The 17,113-nt window shown below is 41.0% G+C and overlaps 4 protein-coding genes across 5 annotated transcripts in view; 3 read left to right on the top strand and 1 right to left on the bottom strand.

Moving 5' to 3' along the window:
• Window positions 1-704: 704 nt before the first annotated feature.
• On the top strand, window positions 705-4,359 carry ercc1 (excision repair cross-complementation group 1). The gene is made up of 9 exons (XM_071904542.1): window positions 705-850; window positions 1,167-1,652; window positions 1,879-1,982; window positions 2,339-2,438; window positions 2,713-2,789; window positions 3,066-3,165; window positions 3,413-3,484; window positions 3,914-3,982; window positions 4,077-4,359. The coding sequence occupies exons 1-9, from the start codon at window positions 788-790 to the stop codon at window positions 4,137-4,139; spliced, it is 1,134 nt and encodes a 377-aa protein (XP_071760643.1). The 5' UTR covers window positions 705-787; the 3' UTR covers window positions 4,140-4,359.
• A 1,385-nt stretch (window positions 4,360-5,744) lies between these two features.
• Window positions 5,745-11,301, top strand: prmt2 (protein arginine methyltransferase 2). The gene is made up of 9 exons (XM_071904530.2): window positions 5,745-5,967; window positions 6,068-6,256; window positions 6,930-7,091; window positions 8,096-8,260; window positions 8,590-8,765; window positions 9,711-9,840; window positions 9,972-10,108; window positions 10,742-10,916; window positions 11,165-11,301. Exons 1-9 carry the CDS (start codon window positions 5,881-5,883, stop codon window positions 11,195-11,197), a joined length of 1,254 nt encoding a protein of 417 aa, XP_071760631.1. The 5' UTR covers window positions 5,745-5,880; the 3' UTR covers window positions 11,198-11,301.
• A 706-nt stretch (window positions 11,302-12,007) lies between these two features.
• On the bottom strand, window positions 12,008-14,024 carry LOC139915817 (uncharacterized). The gene is made up of 2 exons (XM_071904531.2): window positions 13,883-14,024; window positions 12,008-13,382 (listed from the first exon to the last, which is right to left on the bottom strand). Exon 2 carries the CDS (start codon window positions 13,328-13,330, stop codon window positions 12,275-12,277), a length of 1,056 nt encoding a protein of 351 aa, XP_071760632.1. The 5' UTR covers window positions 13,331-13,382; window positions 13,883-14,024; the 3' UTR covers window positions 12,008-12,274.
• A 735-nt stretch (window positions 14,025-14,759) lies between these two features.
• The window catches only part of LOC139915827 (sacsin-like), a 33,219-nt gene continuing 30,865 nt past the window's right edge, over window positions 14,760-17,113 (top strand). For both annotated transcript variants that reach the window (XM_078285880.1, XM_078285879.1), the window contains exons 1-2: window positions 14,760-14,845; window positions 16,361-16,403. In XM_078285880.1, coding sequence (XP_078142006.1) covers window positions 16,378-16,403 — 26 coding nt within the window. In that variant the 5' untranslated portion in view covers window positions 14,760-14,845; window positions 16,361-16,377. The remainder of the gene's footprint in view (window positions 14,846-16,360; window positions 16,404-17,113) is intronic.

Below are 17,113 nucleotides of genomic sequence, written 5' to 3' on the forward strand. Positions count from 1 at the left end.
GTCACTATCTCCTAGGCAACTCCAGGACAACTTCCAAGACAGAGACAACGAAAGAAAAAGTACAACTGTGACTAACCTTTTCTACAAACAACACATACGTGTTATAAAACCCCCGTGGTGTTATGCGCGAGAGTAATTTATCATCATGAAAATCATTTGCAGAAGCGCATGTGAAACAGATGCATGAAAACACCAATATATGCTGCCAATACAGTCTACAATATACAGAAGCAAAGATCAGACACAGAGAAAGACTAAGTTCTACTGAAACTACAAACATAATACTTCTGTTCCGAAATGAGACATCCAAATTTTGCAAAAAAAGAAAAAAATGCAACTCAAATAAAATGTTTATACCAGGAAGACACTTCGTTCGACAAAATGACACTTAACACATATTGATATTGAACGATGAACTTAAGATATTTTTTCTGTAAAGAGGAGCAAGATAGTGAGAGGAGAGAAGAAAATAAAAGAGTTTTTCTTCTTTTTAGAAAGAAAAGATATATAGAGAGATGGAGAGAGTCGGATTATATGGATTTAAAATATATAATACCTCCATTCAGGTTATATCCACGGCCTGATTCGTTGATTTTGAATAGATGAGCACTTGCGCCCTCCATTGGCGGGAAATGTGTTTTCAGACATCGATTATTCTGCTATCAATGTCTACGCCTGCTTCATTGTTCTCAAGGAGCGTTTCATAATGTTGTGAGAACTTGTGCACAACTGGCCCAACTCCCAACTAATGACATGCCTATACTTGAAAGTCTTAATAAATTGAGGTATGGAGAAGAAGAGATTTAACATCAACTTGGACGACTCTGCTTTCACCAAAGAAAGAACACCGGTTGGTAGCTTTACCAGACTGTATAAGGCAACGAATTAGCTTGCTAACGTTAACGTTACCGTGGCAACTGTTCGAATTTGTGTTTTCTCCTAGACGTTTTTTACCACAGAGATAGAATGGAACGTTGATTTGAATGGGGATGACCGTTCTAACCATTTTATTTCTGTGGTTTTTACTATGTTATTTGTATCACAAGCTTTTCAATCTAGCTGTCAGACTATGTTAAGGATAGTTTGCCAAAACTGGGTAAGAGTGATAGTTTTTCCTGTTGAAGATGGCAATTCTTAGACACAATTTTCATGTCATTCCATTCCAGCTAAAGCCTCAGTTTCAGTCCACATCCAAGGGTGGACAGAGTGTCTCAGCCACATCTGCATCTTCAGAAAACCCTGCTCCTCAGTCTACAGGACAGCCCTTGTCATACGCACAATATATCGTCCAGAGTAAAAGCCATGTGCCTGCTCCACAAGTGCAGAGTTCCTCAGGTTCCTCCGCTCCTCAGAGAGAGTGCAGCTCCACACTGATCCCGGCTGAAGGTGCTGGAGTCAACAGTGCAAATACACAAGTGCAAAGTGGACCTGACTCAGTAGCCTCTGCACTGGATGGATGCGTAACCACTCAGGACAGGGCTAAAGGGACTGATGGTGGGGAGAGTGGACCTTTAGGAGCTAAGAAGAGAGAGGAGACACAGATCACTGGTGCTGACCAAAAACAGGTAGAAGGTCAAAGGTCAGAGCCAGGCCTCAACCTGGGTCCTAAACCGGTGGGGTCAGGGAGCAGCATTATCGTCAGTCCCCGACAGGTATGTGTGAAAATATAACTGTATGTGTTATGCCGTTTGACTCAGGCACCTGCAGGGACAGCCAGGTTTGTGCATGAAATCACTAAAATTATTGGGTCATTTTCTTTTTTAGTGCTCCCCTTGGGGGGTCATGCTCTGTCTAGCTTGAAATAGTTTTTCAGGCCTGATAGTTGCCTTGCATGATGACAAGTATCACTTATTAACATATTTGTCAACACCCATTCAGAGGGGAAATCCCATTCTGAAGTTTGTGAGGAGTGTCCCATGGGAGTTTGGAGAAGTTGTACCAGACTACGTCCTGGGACAGACAACCTGTGCTCTCTTCCTCAGGTCTGTATTTTGTGGCCCCTTAGCAGTGTGTGTGTGTGTGTGTGTCTGTGTTTGTGTGTGTGTGTGTGTGTGTGTGTGTGTGTGTGTGTGTGAGAGAGAGAGAGGTGTTTGCCAGTGCACATAGAGGAGTGAATACCATGTGTGCTTTCTTGCATACATCTTTCTCCCAGGTGTACATGAGCCTAATAGCATTTATTGATGAGCATTACTATTTGTCCTGATATTTGATCATCTGATAGTACAAAAGTAGCTATACATACAGTATATATATATATATATATATATATATATTATTTTTTTTCTTATTTTGTTGTTTTTTGTTATACGTTGACATTGGTTTTGACCCGGGCATTTAGTCTGCGCTACCACAACCTCAACCCCAACTACATCCACGATCGCCTCAAGCAGCTTGGACAGACCTTCACCCTCCGAGTGTTGCTGGTACAAGTAGATGTGGTGAGTAAAAAAAAAAAAGTTTAATAATCACAATGTTACTTATAAATCAATTAACATTGATTTATAAATCCACCAGCATTGTCAGAGTCCTACATCTGAAAGTGACAGTTTTGTGAACAGTAGTGTTTTAGTTCCTTTAAGACACTTAAGTCATCAAGCTTTGCAGCACATCTTTACACTTCACAAGTTCCATTTTTGAGGCGCTAGGAATTCATGTATATGTCTCAATCATTTATGATATATATTTAAATGGATAATTGGTTTTACATTGCAGAAAGATCCTCATCATTCCCTGAAGGAGCTGGCTCGCATTTGCATCATGGCTGACTGCACTCTCATCTTGGCCTGGAGGTAAAACCTGCAATAGATTGTCTCACTGAAGACTGATCGATTTGCTATACGAGACAGATTTGTAAAATAATATATTGGGAAAACAGTTTCAAATATGTTAGCTTCCAGATGTGCAGATGATCCTGACCTTGCCACCTGAAAAGCATCTAAGGTGGAAATGTCAGGAGATGAAGCCATATATTCCTTGTTTGTTATGGGACAGTAAAAGACTAGTTGCACCACTACAACCGTCTCATTGTAATGTTCCTAATACGTTTCCTCATGTTGAATTGACAGTTCAGAGGAGGCAGGTCGTTATCTGGAAACATACAAGTCCTATGAGAAGAAACCAGCCGACCTTCTGAAGGAGCAAGTTGAGAAAGACTATCTGTCCAAGGTTTGGATTGCAAACTGTAGTTACACACAACGCCAAGACAGTAAAGTCCACGGTTGTTTGTTTTTAATTATTACTAATGTGAAACCCACATATTTTCAAAATGAGGAGGACCAACTGTGTATAATGAAGTCAGATAAAGAAAATGACATGGAAAATAATCCGCAACCAATGTATTGCCGAAATCTTGCAATGATTTTTTAGCCATTTTACATTGCAATACTGATGGGAGTCCTACTTTTGTCTGAAGGTGACGGACTGCCTGACCACTGTGAAGTCCGTCAACAAGACAGATGCTATTACCCTCCTGTCCACCTTCTCAGTAAGTGTCACTGAAAACAACAGTATTATTTGCAGCCCATCAGCTGCTGCCGTCACAGCCTGAATACATCTTCAGATTGTTGTTATACTATTATCAGTGCATATGAACAGGCCGTTGTCAGCAGGTTGATTTCATGATGCGTTTTGAATTAATCTTGTCCAAACTCCGCCAAGTGCGAGCACAACTCGATCAAAAAATCCTCCTTAGGTGCACGGTGATGATGGCTTATTGCTGAAACGCATCCGTCGTTTGTGCTCTATAGCTGCCCATTCAATTATAAGACAAAAGGACATTATGAGTGCTGGCTTTTCTTTCTTCATTTTTGAATTAATCTTCTCATGCTGCTGCTAGTCTGATTTGGTGATGTTTTCGGAGGGAATGGTGCGGTCGAAAGGCAGAGATAATGACTTTTGTCTTTTTTATTTACAGTCTGTAGAAGGAATCATCAGTGCCTCTAAAGAAGACCTGGTTCTCTGTCCAGGCCTCGGACCACAAAAAGTGAGAGGGAAAAATACAGTATGTGCAACAAGTAAAGATACAGAAGGTAGGTAAGACATTTTTTAACTAATATGTTGACATTTTGTGCTTGCAGGCAAGGCGTCTCTATGATGTGCTCCACCAGCCCTTCCTCAAGTCGAAGAGGAAAGACAGCTGAAACCATCTGTGGCGTGTTCCCGAAAATTCCCGTTCCCTCAAGAGAAGAATGAAGTAAATATTTACACTCTTACTGAGGTGAAGAAAGAAATGCAAAGATGAGACTCTGCTCTTGGACAAACATAGGATGGCATGAAGAATTTAAGACGTGAACCTGCTTCAACTGTATGTGCTTCATGGAGTTATGTTGTTATATAATTTGTTCTTTGCTGAATTAATTTGCCGTGAAAATAAATATTTTGTAATATTTTTGCAATACATGGAGCCTAATTCTTCTTTTTTACAGTTTCTTTATTTTCAACGAGAAACAGTCAACACAGGAAGTGCTGAAGTATCTTGCTCATGTGCAAATACTGTTACTTTAGGGCTCATTTAAAAATGTGTTGTTGAACTACAGGACCTGTACATGGAAAAGAAGCCTTTTGCTACTTTCTCAACCTATCAAATTTAAAATAAGTGGTTAGTATTTATAAACAGAAATAAGTAAGGAGTAAAGAAAAAGGACTAGTGGGACCATGTGTGTCATATCATGAAGCGGAGCAACAGGAGATTTTAGGTTACACCAGTGGGTGAGACTATTTTCAGGATAGTCACCTATGGGTGCCATTCCTGAGACCCAAACAAAACACTGGAGAACATTAAGGATTTGTATCCCGTCTGAAATACCAAATCCTTGACTTAAAACTCCTCGTTAGTTTGAGTCATAGATGGCCTTTCTGAAATGACAAATCTCTGAGTAAATAAAACTGCTCCTCCTTAGTTTGAGTCATCGAATTTGAATGGATAGAAAAGGAGCTTCCAGATATTTCATGTTATCTTTTTGATTGCATCCATATACTTTTATTTGCGTTATCAAAACGTAAACGCCGCGTGCATAACCATGTAAGCTGAATGTTCAACACAAGAGCCACTGGGATGCACAGAGAGATGAGGTTATTTATATTTAGGCATCATCTTTCTGGGTGTCAAATGATTTACATGTAGTCATTTGTACAACAGAAAAACGTTGATGTGAATAGAAGTCATTTCTAGCCATTCTAATTCGAGAGTGTAATGCTGCCTTTAAGTGCTCCTCGTAAGTTCCTTTTTCCGAGATTGGAAGTCAACCTGTCACGCATTCAAGTGTTTTTTTTCGTTGGAAATAATAACAAAACGGACACCATAAAAAAAGTAGTTTTTTTGGAGGCTGATGTTTCACTTTAGGAATCAAGCGGCGCAGAACTACTTTGTGCCGTGGTGGCAAAATGAAGAGGAGAAAATCCATGTCAGGCATGTAATTGATGTCTTAATTTATTAAAAACAAAAATGCGTGACAAATAAAAGTTACACAAAGAGTACAAAAAGAAACAACAATACTTGCTATTTTAATGGGATGCCAGACAATAAAATATAGTAATACATTACATCATTGTTACTATCAGTTGTTGACATGGCATATGCTCTCCGCTCCGTAAACGTCACATCTTGGCAACTCAAAAATTTCGACTTTCTACCAGTCGTATTTATCACTTTTTTGGGTTGTTCATGTGCGCTTTACTCATAATTACGGTATTTCCGACAGCACTTGAAAGCAGGCTTTGTCTGACGTCAAAACCAGGAAGTATTATTTCACACACGCCAGCTGAAGTGTTTTGAATTTTTGACCGCTTATCTTGCAGCATTAGTTTCCTTACAGAAACACTACGCTAGCTCCTTTCACTGGAAGAAAAACAGCAGGCCAGTCAAATCAACCAGCATCAGTGATGCAGACAGAAAAAGAAGATGAGGATGATTCATCTCCTGAAGAATTTTTTGGACTGTCTGACTTCACCGGCAGCGACAGCGACCAGGTAAAAGTGACCTAAACACGCCTCTACTAATAACTACACACTTTGGTTGAAAGGTTAAAAGTCTGGGTACTATTACTAATCACGGCTCTCTGTCACGCAGCTCAGTTTCAGCACCGGGGACCGTCTGCTGGTGCACGCTAGGACTTCCTCTGAGTGGTGGTGGGCAGAGCTGCAGGGCGTGTTCGGCTATGTTCCTGCCAGTTTCCTGCACCAAGGTGCTGAGGAGGACGACGCCTCCTTGGAGGACCCGTGGCAGGATGAGGAGTACTTCGGCAGCTATGGGACACTGGTTAGAAAACCTCGAACAATCAGTCCAAACCAGGGTTGGGGCCATTCATGAATTGAATTGAGAATGCATGGTAAATTCTGGAGTTGGAATTAGAATCGGAATTGCAAACAGCTCTAAGGAAACAGAATTGGAATTTAATTGGAATGACAGGAAAAATAATTTAATTCCATTAAATTCCATGAAATTCCACTTCTAAGAGAGGTTGTCTTGACTTGCTAAACATTATGAATCAAATCAAATACATTCAATCTTAATTTAGGCCTATGTATTACAATTACATGTTATGCATCAAATATCACCCGAAAGGTCCCTTTTAACATTTTATGATATTCAGTATTGATAATATATAACACTAGGCTATGTGTAATCTCAGATATATGGTAAGAAAAAAAAACATGGAATTTCACAGACCGTCATTGAATTAAATTCAACTTCCTGAAATTCCAATTCAATGCCAGTTTTGTTTCCTGTAGGTTTTTTCAAATTCCAATTGAACTCCAATGAACTCATCAATTCCAATTCCTCAGTTGAGTTGGAATTGATGAGTTCATTCTTGAATTGACCCCAACGCTGATCCAAACAAACAAACCATGCCTTGTCACATGTTAAAATACTCTACTATTCTGAGTTTACCGCAGTAAATCATATGACTCACTGTGTGTTTATGATACAGAGGCTTCACCTGGAGATGCTGTCGGACAGGAGCCGCACCGAGGCTTACCGGCAGGTCATCCTCAACAACAGCTCCTCTCTGAGGGACAAGGTGCTGATGGACCTCGGCTGTGGGACTGGCATCATCAGCCTGTTCTGTGCCCGACTGGCTCAACCCTCAGTGGTAATGCCAACAGCATGGCTCGCACTCAAACTCTCACACACAACCTTTTTGCCCTGTGACTCTTTTAAGTGAAGTGATGACCCATCACAGGCTGCATATGTTCAACCAAAGTTCAACCAAAGATCAAAGATTTTCCCTTATCAGGTTATTTAATTTGATTGTCAGGGGAGGCCTATAAGACTGAAAACTATTCAGTATTTCACAAGAAACATTTTTTTTTTCCTATCCCATAAATCATCTTGCGTTCCCCAGGTTGAGACCCACTGCCTTATAGGACCGTGGTTCAGGTCCCATCCCATTTTAGGGCATTTGGTTCACATAATGTAATAAATTCCACTTAAGTACACATTTTAGGGAAGAAACTAAAAGAAACAAAACATTTTGCTGCTCGCTATCCCATGATTCAAATTTTAACAAATTTGTTATCTGCTATGTCCATTGAATTTTTATTCTTGATTTTCAAACACATACTACGTAAATCAGTGTGGAAAAGAACTGGAGCTTTCCATCCTTGCAGCTAACACACACACACACACACACACACGTGTTTGTTATTGTGTTTTTTCATGAGCTTGGAATTTAAAACTCTGTCTGGGTTTGAGTACAATTCTGAGATATTGAGCATCAAAGATTTGACATCCCATCTGGCAAAACTGTTATTTACTTTCTATCTTTTTAAATATTTAACCCCCAAATGTTAATGTTTAAAATACAAATAACACCACAAAAGCTTAAAGTAACATTCGAATGTGGATAACATCTCAAATCACAACAAAAATCCCAGATAAAATGCCTAGTGAGGTAATCCAGAGAAATCAGTTAGGGCAAGTTCTCTGTGTAAAACACCAAACTATACAGGTCAGTTATATACTGTATATTGAACATTACAATGCCTACACTCCCATCTAGTGGACAAGGACTATCGCTTTGATATCACTTTGAATGCAGCTCACTGCAGAACAACTCTGCATGGTATACATATGCTCTCTTCTGTGGTATTGTAGGTGTATGCAGTGGAGGCGAGCTCCATGGCGGACTACACCAGACAGCTGGTGAAGCAGAACGGCTGTGAGGCGGTGGTCACCGTGCTGCAGGGCCGAGCGGAGGAGCTAGACCTGCCGGACAAGGTGGATGTCCTGGTGTCTGAATGGATGGGCAACTGCCTGCTGGTAATAATAAAAATACTGATACTAATACTACTGCTAATACTAATAACATCTGTGTCGCTCTTTTTTTGGATACTCTAACACAATTTACAGAAATATGAGACTTCAGAAGGCATTGCCCCTAAGCCTCTGATTACTGGTACAAGGTAATGTCTCAACTCTCTGTTTACTTGAACTGGTTATTGTTTGAAAGACTTTAGTGGGTCTGCTGTAAATGCTTCATTACAATATTATAGTATTATTGGTTTCCATCACTTGCAGCCCTAGTCAGGTATGAATATAAGAATCACTTCATCTTTGTCTCTCTGCTTCTTCCCCTCCCTCTGCCCTAGTTTGAGTTCATGGTGGAGTCGGTCCTGCTGGCCAGGGACCGCTGGCTGAGGGAAGGGGGGGTGATGTGGCCCTCCTCTGCTGCTCTCACCCTGGTCCCATGTCAGGCCCATAGCTACTACGCAGAGAAGATGGCCTTCTGGGAGCGGCCCTACGGCCTGGACTTCACCCCTCTTCAGTAAGGCCCATCGGTCAGCTGCACAGTGCACTCTCTCCTCTCTTTTGTATGTAAACTTATCACAACAATATCAGAATAGTACATTGTATTTTTAGCAGAAATTGTAAATGATTTTGAGTTCAAATGTGTGGTTCTAGTATTAAATGTGACAGGTGGATGTTAGGTGTTGACGCTGCGTCCTGGAATGCGTACAACTGGTGTTTTGTTTCACATTTGGAGGGATGATAGTATGTGTGATAGTCAGAGATGAAGCCACAGGTATTGGAACCACATTAGTGAAACACTGTTGACAGTAAAATCGGGGTACAATTAAACTCAAATTGTCCATGTGTAATAATATGTTGAATACAAACACCAAATTCGAGAAAGTTGCTCAGGTACCACACTTGCACAAAGTGAAGCATATGCAAGTCATGAGTATACTTTGAATGCTGTGTTTACAATGCAAGTCTACATGCCATGGCCACCTGTAGACTAGTATATGTGAATACCATGCACATTTTCACACCATATACATTGCTGTAAATTCACATACTCGCTTCGTATCTCTCTCATTGTTTTTCATAATGGTTCCATTATTTTATATTGTATACATACTGATAGTTTAAATGTTTTATTACATTATGTTTATACATATAGCAAATAATTCTAATTTAGTAAGCCATGTTTAAGTAAGCAGTAGTGACTTCTGGTAACAACTGTGAGTAAATGCAATAACAATTGTAACTCAGTCCATACATGTTAGTAATCCACACTCCTCCCCCTCAAAATGACTCTGACGTACATTCATAGAAACCCACAATTGTTTACATTCTCTTTATTCCTTTGTGGTTTTTATATGTTTTTTTCTGTTTTTATTGTTGTTTATTCTGTTGTGTGCTTCTATTCTATTTGTGTTTTTCCCAGGGATCAATAAACTTTCATCTTATATCTTAATCTCTGCAGGCCGCTGGCCCAGCAGGAGTTCTTCACCAAGCCCAAGTTCAGCCACATGATTCAGCCTGATGACTGCCTCTCCGCCCCCTGTGATGTCATCTCCCTGGACATGTACACTCTGCAGGTCAAAGACTTAGAGGTACTGGGTGTCCGTGAATGTAGGTTATGTGATATTGAACTCTTGTTTTTACTCCATTCATTCTTTGCCGTTGCCCCTCCCCACACAAGCATAATGAATAGTAACTGTTGGAATGCTGTTTCATTTCTCAGGAAATAAAGGGCCAGTTTCAGTTTCACGTGGAGAAGTCTGGTTCTTTCCATGGATTCACTGCCTGGTTCACTGTTCATTTCGAGAGTCTGGAGACGGGGGGTGCAACAGTGGAACTGAACACTGGACCTAACTCTGAGTAAAAAAGACATTAAATATTTCACTGTGTTGTGTGGTTGCATCATGAAGAGGGCAGGCTTGTTCACTGACAGCGGTGCTTCAGAGCCCTTAAAACAATATTTTAACAGCCAACACATATAATTAAGATGCTCAGAATCATTGAGCACTGAAACTTCCAAGACGGACAAACACTATGGTCTTTACAACCAATGTTTGAACAACTTTTTATGTTATGGTCAGCAAATAATCATATGCAAACGCATCAAAATTTGAGACTTAAATGCTTATTTGTTGGAAAGTCTTTATTTTCTTCCTCTATACATTAAATTTGATATTAATTCCATTGGTTGAGTGACACTTTCAACCAAAAATTGTCATATAGATGCAATGCATACTAATCTTTGCATTTTTTTGCCTATGTGATATTTTGCACAACTTTCTATCCATTTGAAATGATTTCCTGTACATGTTCGGTTGTGACCCGTTGTGTGTTATGTGACGCATTTTAATTGTTTTTTGTTGGTGTGAAAATGTTTGCAATGTTTTATATTTATAATAATTATTGTATATTTCCCCTGGCTGCAACCAGTCCCACCAATCCCTGGTGGGACAATAAGGACTTGAAATCTTAATTAGACCTTTGTCTCCGCAGGCCGACCCACTGGAAGCAGACTCTGTTCATGCTAGACAGGCCAGTCAGTGTGCGTGCTGGAGACTCAATCAGTGGGACTGTTCTTCTGAGCAGGAACCCCGTCTGGAGACGCCATATGACCGTTACCCTGCAATGGAGCGTTAACAGCAGCACAGAGGGAACAGACAACTGCCAGGCAAGCATCCTATCCTCACTTTATACTGTCTTCAATTGAGTGATTCATTGACTACATCTGTAAACATAAGGTATATACAGTATATGTTTTTTATTATTTGTATAGAATTTTGATTACATTTTGACCATGCATACAGTGTGGCTCAGTTATGTACAATTCGGTAGCTTCCCAAAAGTCCCAGCTTAATCTTCAATGCCTGAACAGTGTCCTTACATTTGTTTACTTTGTCTGTTTCTGTCTGTCCACAGGTTGAGACAAAGAGTTTCCCCATGTGGAGGTGACAACGCATCTCCATCTCCATCGGTGGTGGGGGTGAGCAGCAAACACAGTCTGATACAGCCACTGTTGACTGAGACAGGAGAGAAACTGGAGCACACTAATCAACTTGCAGCCTCTATTGTGCAAACAGACTAACATTTCAACAGCTATTGTGTCTTCATCAGAGTCAAAGTCACCCTCCAGCTGTGACTGACTTTCATATCATAATGAATGTGATGGTCAAAGGAGCCTCACGTTGTAGAATATGTAGTCTTACGAGGGTAAGCCTCATAAATACAGGTCCAGGTGATACAGCACACCAACACCAACCAGTGTGACAACAGCAGATTAACAATAAAGGAGAGTTACATACTTGGGAGAGGATGGACTGTGGAGCAATACTAGGACCTTCCACTGATTGCTACTTTGTCTCAATGTGTTGAAAATGCTTTGGCAAAGGTTGGAAATGGAAACCAAACAGTTTTTTTCCATACTATGTTTTAATGTTTATTTTAATTTAATGTTCATATTGTTTTACAATACGCCTCTTATTTTGAATTTGTTCTTGCCCTCTACATAACCAATAGGCTTCTATGGATTTAAATAAATTTTGTTATGATTAACCAGAAATTATGATCAACATTAGAGATACTGTAGTTTTCGATTACATCTTGAAAGATAAGTAAATAAACAAAGTGCACCTGTGGCAGGCTACTGTCAGAAATGTTAATATAATTTGCCTTAAGACCTAAAAATTGCACTATGAGCATAATCATTGTTAATTCTAATAACTGCAAAGAAAATTACATGTAATGACTCAAAGCAAAAGAATGAACCATACAATTAATAAACCCATGTTTATATAAATCAGTGACAGTATTTTGGGGAGTTACTCAAGTATAATGCAAATTTCCCCTGTGTTCTTGTCATCTTGATTTCCTATAAATAAGGTTGGTAAACATGTATGTTTTTCTCTCACCATTTGCTCTATTAAATGGTGCTGTAGCAGAACTGTAATAGTTTATCATCTGTACAATGTGGCGATGGCACATTTACTAGTGAAAGAGCAACTGTTAGATTAGCTGATGCACTCTTCTTGGTCATGCCTCCATTTTACTCTTGGCTTTTGCTCTGGAGCGTGTGTTGACTTCGGAGAGGACAGGAGTAGATGAGGACAGAGGGGATGGCGGCCTGGAGAGTGGCACAAACAAGGGAGGCTTAACAACTTTCTCCTTAACCTCCTCACTTTTAACCTTTTTCTGCCTCAAGTGTTTATCACAGTGGTTCACAAAGGTATCAATCTTGACAAACGTTTTGTTGCATACTTTGCAGTGATAAGGCCGCTGCCCTTTGTTGAGGCGTATGCACAGCCGTATGTACGACGACCGCACAAAGGTACGGCAGCAGACGCCGCACTTCAGATCCTCCAGGCTGGCCTGTGTCTTCTGCTGCTGGTTCGGCGCTGATGCAGACACCGACTTGGCCCGCTCAGAAGACTCTTGAGCCTTATGGGAGAGCAGGTGCGACAGGGAGCGGAAGGTGTCACCGCACTGCTCACACTTGTAGGGCCGCTCCCCCGTGTGCAGGCGAACGTGCGCGATGAGCCCGGCCTTCTGGGTGAAAGCCTTCTCGCAGTAGGTGCACTTGAAGGGCTTCTCGCCTGTGTGGAGCCGACGGTGGGTCTTCAGATGCGAGGCGCGGCCGAAGGTCTTTCCGCACTCTGGGCATTTAAACGGCCTGTCCCCACTGTGGATCATCTTGTGCGCCATCAGGTGGGAGGACTGGTGGAAGTACTTGCCGCAGATCCCACACCTGTACTTCCTCTCCTTGCCGTGAGAGGCCAGGTGAAGGGCCAGGTGGGCGGAGGAGATGAAGGTCTTGGTGCACAGAGGGCAGCTGTGAGGGTCGGGGCGGATGCGCCTGTGCGGCCGCCGACCGTTGGGGAGAGCAAGGCGCGCCTCGCAGGTTGGGCATTTGGAGGGCTTCTCCGTTTTGTGTAAACGCCGTTGTCTAGGGAGAGCTGAAGACCGAGAGCTGGGAAGAGGCGTCTCAGAGTCCGGCTGAGGTGTGCTGAAGCTGCACCCACAGTCTGAGCACCGCCCACTCTGCTCCCCTTTATCACTGGTTTTATCCAGCATGATGCTATCTACAACCATAGTGGGAGAGGAGGGGTTTTCTTTCCTTGACACATCATAGGGACATCCGTATCTGCAAATAGCAAACACATTAAAAGCTTGGTGATGTGTCATACATATTGTGCAGTGGTGCAGTTGAGGATACACAGATAGGCTACAAACTGTACCCACCCCCATGTTACATTATACCTACCCATCTACCAGTCTTATCAACACTGAAATAAATAGCAAGGTGGTGTCACAGTGTATCTACCATATCTCATTTGCAAGCCAATTTCCTCGATCACTAACACACCACCGATACTGAGCCTACATCTTACAATGGCACGATGGGAATGTGCCAGACCGGCTCGGACTACGTGCAGTTTTCTCAAAAAGCATTGAATCTATCTAAACACTGGCGACAACAAACAGGGCGTCGACGCCAAGCATGCAACATGCGAACTGACTGATTATAGAATATCATGCGAGAGTCGACAACTGCAGGCCTCGCCTATAAGCCTGAGTCGAAAAAAAGAGGTGGATCTTCGAGGACGCGACAGTGTAACAGCACATAAACAAAGGTTTACATACCGAGTTCATTGTTCAAAAGAAAATGCGCATATAATGGTGGGAAATGTCATCTTGCAGGCTCATCTCGAGAGCACAGGTAACACACCAGGCAGTTGTTGGATCGTAATTATACGCCGTGTTTCATCTCTTGCGGCTTTCCTGCAAAAAACCTACCCGGTTATTTTGCTGAGGAAAGATCATCCAGCAGCCTCTGCGAGCATCGGACACAGCATCATCTAGCGAGCGGCGGAATAACTGTAGCCTTTATAATCTTTTAATATCACTGTTAGTGTTAAGATCAGCGGTCATAGGCGTAAACAACTTATGACAGAAACCATGGGGAAAATACTAAAGTATCTAAATCGGCTAAAGCCTATTATCCCTGACGAAAAATCACCATACTATTCCTATAATATTCCTATAGGGACTTATACATGTGTGTGGTACTCAACAGTGAATTTACAGTGACCTTACTGTATTTTTGGTATTCATCTCCTATAGTATATCACTATAATATTCCTTTAGAGGCTTACAGTTTTGCTGTAATATCTGTACAGTAATGCTTACTATAAGATTAGCCTACTACAGTGCCTTTCCGGCGACTATTGGATTTGATAAAGACTTAGTATGGATTCATATTTTCACTAGGAATCAACTTCCTTTCACAGGATATTAAGTCAGAAAGTACAGTAAGGGTTTTCTATACTCCCAGTTGTTTCGTTTCATGTGTAAAACCACAGGAAACGCACCACTGCTTTGCCTGGTTGCTTCTTGCCTCCTAAGTTTCGTTTCTTGTGAATTTTAAGTGTCATTATAGCAGTGACCAGGAAATTATTGATGAAACGAAACACAAAATGCGATATCAGGGTTGGGCAGGACAATATAAGACCGCGGGCAGCAGCAACAGTTCTCTCCGACAGCTGACTGCAAAGTGCAAACTGACAGCAAGAAGGAATATGAATCTTATCGGCTACCATGACTGAGGTATTTACAACTGTATATCATTATTATTAGGATCTGTATCAGCAACTCTAAATAAATAAGTTATTAGTTGTATCTAAGTAGGTAAGCTATAGTGGCAATGATGATTCATTGATTAATTGATTGATAGTTTGATTGGCTGGCAATACAATAACAAAGTATTTATAGGATTTATAGTGAAATTAACTAAGTGCTAAGTGGGCATATTTGAGCTTCTGTGAGTGAGTGAGTGTGTGTGTGTGTTTTCATACTTTTTTACATTTTCTTTTTTTTTTTATTGAAGGTTGTGGCAAGGGTACAGACATCAATCATACAGTTACAATTATTACAGTTAGGCTACTATTAACCCAAAAATTCAATTTCTCATCCCCCCCCCCCCCCCCCTCCTCCCCACCCCATCTCCCGTCCACCCAACTAGACATCCCACCCACTCCTTCCTTCCCTCCCTCCTTATCCCTGCACCCCAAGGGGAAAAAAACAAAGAACCTATAAGAGGGAACAATATATGAAATTATTACAATAATTCTAAAAAAAAGTATTATAAAGACATTATAAAAAATAAATGAATACAGAAATAATCATAATCATAAAGGGAATAAATTGACGGGGCATACAGAATGGCTGACATCTATCATTTCACTACATTCTAAGCTGGGTAAAGGCCGAGAGTACCTACCAGTATTGTTCAAGGGGCGAGTTTCATCATGGTTGCCAGGTAGAGTCTTAAGTTTGATATGAAAGCACTGGATCCCATATGGAATAAAATTTGCTTCTAGACCCTCTTAGTGCATATTTTATTTTCTCCAACTTCAGAAACAGCATCAGGTCGCTCATCCATAACGAGGGCTTGGGGGGATTTGGAGAATTCCACTGTAACAAAATTCTCCTGCGAGCCAATAATGAAGCAAAGGCTATGATGTCTTTATGCTTATTTAAAAATGGCTGATCAGTTACACCAAAAATGGCTATTTTAGCACAGGGCTGCAGGTCTATGTCCAGTGCTTCAGATAGTAATTTGAACACCATATACCTGTAATCGATCAAAGCTGGGCATGACCAGACTGTGTGTTTAGACTTGAGGCTTTTCTTTCAATTTAAGTAACATTTGGCCTACCTAGACTTGCGTAAAATGTTTCCATAGGCCGCCACCCCTGGGGTTCAGAGTTATGGCTTATGTTTGGAAAATATTTTGGAGTTACAGTTGTATAAATCTTGAACTTACAGTTATAAGTCTTGGGCTGCTCTAATTAAAATAGCATCGTCTGGCCACACACTGTTTTTTACAAGCAAAATATAAACAAAATATTTAGTAGGCCTAATGTATTTATAACCTTATATTTTATATCAAAACTGCCTCCTTTAGAATGTGATATGGGCCGAACAGTTCCGTATTAACTTAGAATTACTGCTCTGCCAACTTTTGTGCTTCATTCATTATTTTGGTGTAGGTAATAAGAAAACTTGGTTGTACAATCTATAGCTTTTTGTCACAGCAGTTTTGTTGGTTTTCTCTTACAGGATCCTACCCAGGAAAGATGAATAAGACACGAAGAAAAACTCGGTGAGTTGCATTCACCTGCATCTTCATTGATGATGTTGTCCTCAGTTCACCCTTTTATTTTGCTTCCCTTTCTAAAGCATTCTGAAAACACTCCATGTAGCTACAACCCCGCCTACTACTCCTATACCGCAGCATGATAGAGCCCATCCTGCTATGGCCTAGTCTGTTCTACTCACTCCTCTCTGTCGCCAATAAGAACATCCTCCTCAAAACACCTCACACAGCCTCAAACAGTTAGACGCAAAGCCACCACAATAATCTCAGATCCAGTCCATCCACTTCACCATCACTTTGTCCTGCTCCCGGCTGGCCGCATGTACAGGACAGCCACATGCAAGAGGGCTCACTGTATGCCTGATGTTTTGTATGTTATGCTGTAAATGTATGTTTCTTGTATTGGTGTTTTCAGTGTATCTATGTTTCACCTGTACTGGCTGTGGAAACAAATTTCCTCTTTGAGGACAATAAACATCTATTCTTCTAAGCAATAGGCTATTTTGACAACAGCTGAGCGATGAAGCAAAGTCTTGGTAACTTCCTCACACTTCCTCACACTGATGTCTTCATAAACATGTCAAGCTGAGTACATTGCAAATTCTGGCAGTTACCAGTAAACATATCACACAACATGACTTTGGACCTTCTCTGAATTATTAGGCTCCACTGGTAAACTCTGTATAGCTTTGATCCACAGAAGTAGCAATGTATTA

The sequence above is a fragment of the Centroberyx gerrardi genome, chromosome 10 (genome assembly GCF_048128805.1).
Source record: "Centroberyx gerrardi isolate f3 chromosome 10, fCenGer3.hap1.cur.20231027, whole genome shotgun sequence".
Classification (NCBI taxonomy): domain Eukaryota; kingdom Metazoa; phylum Chordata; class Actinopteri; order Beryciformes; family Berycidae; genus Centroberyx; species Centroberyx gerrardi.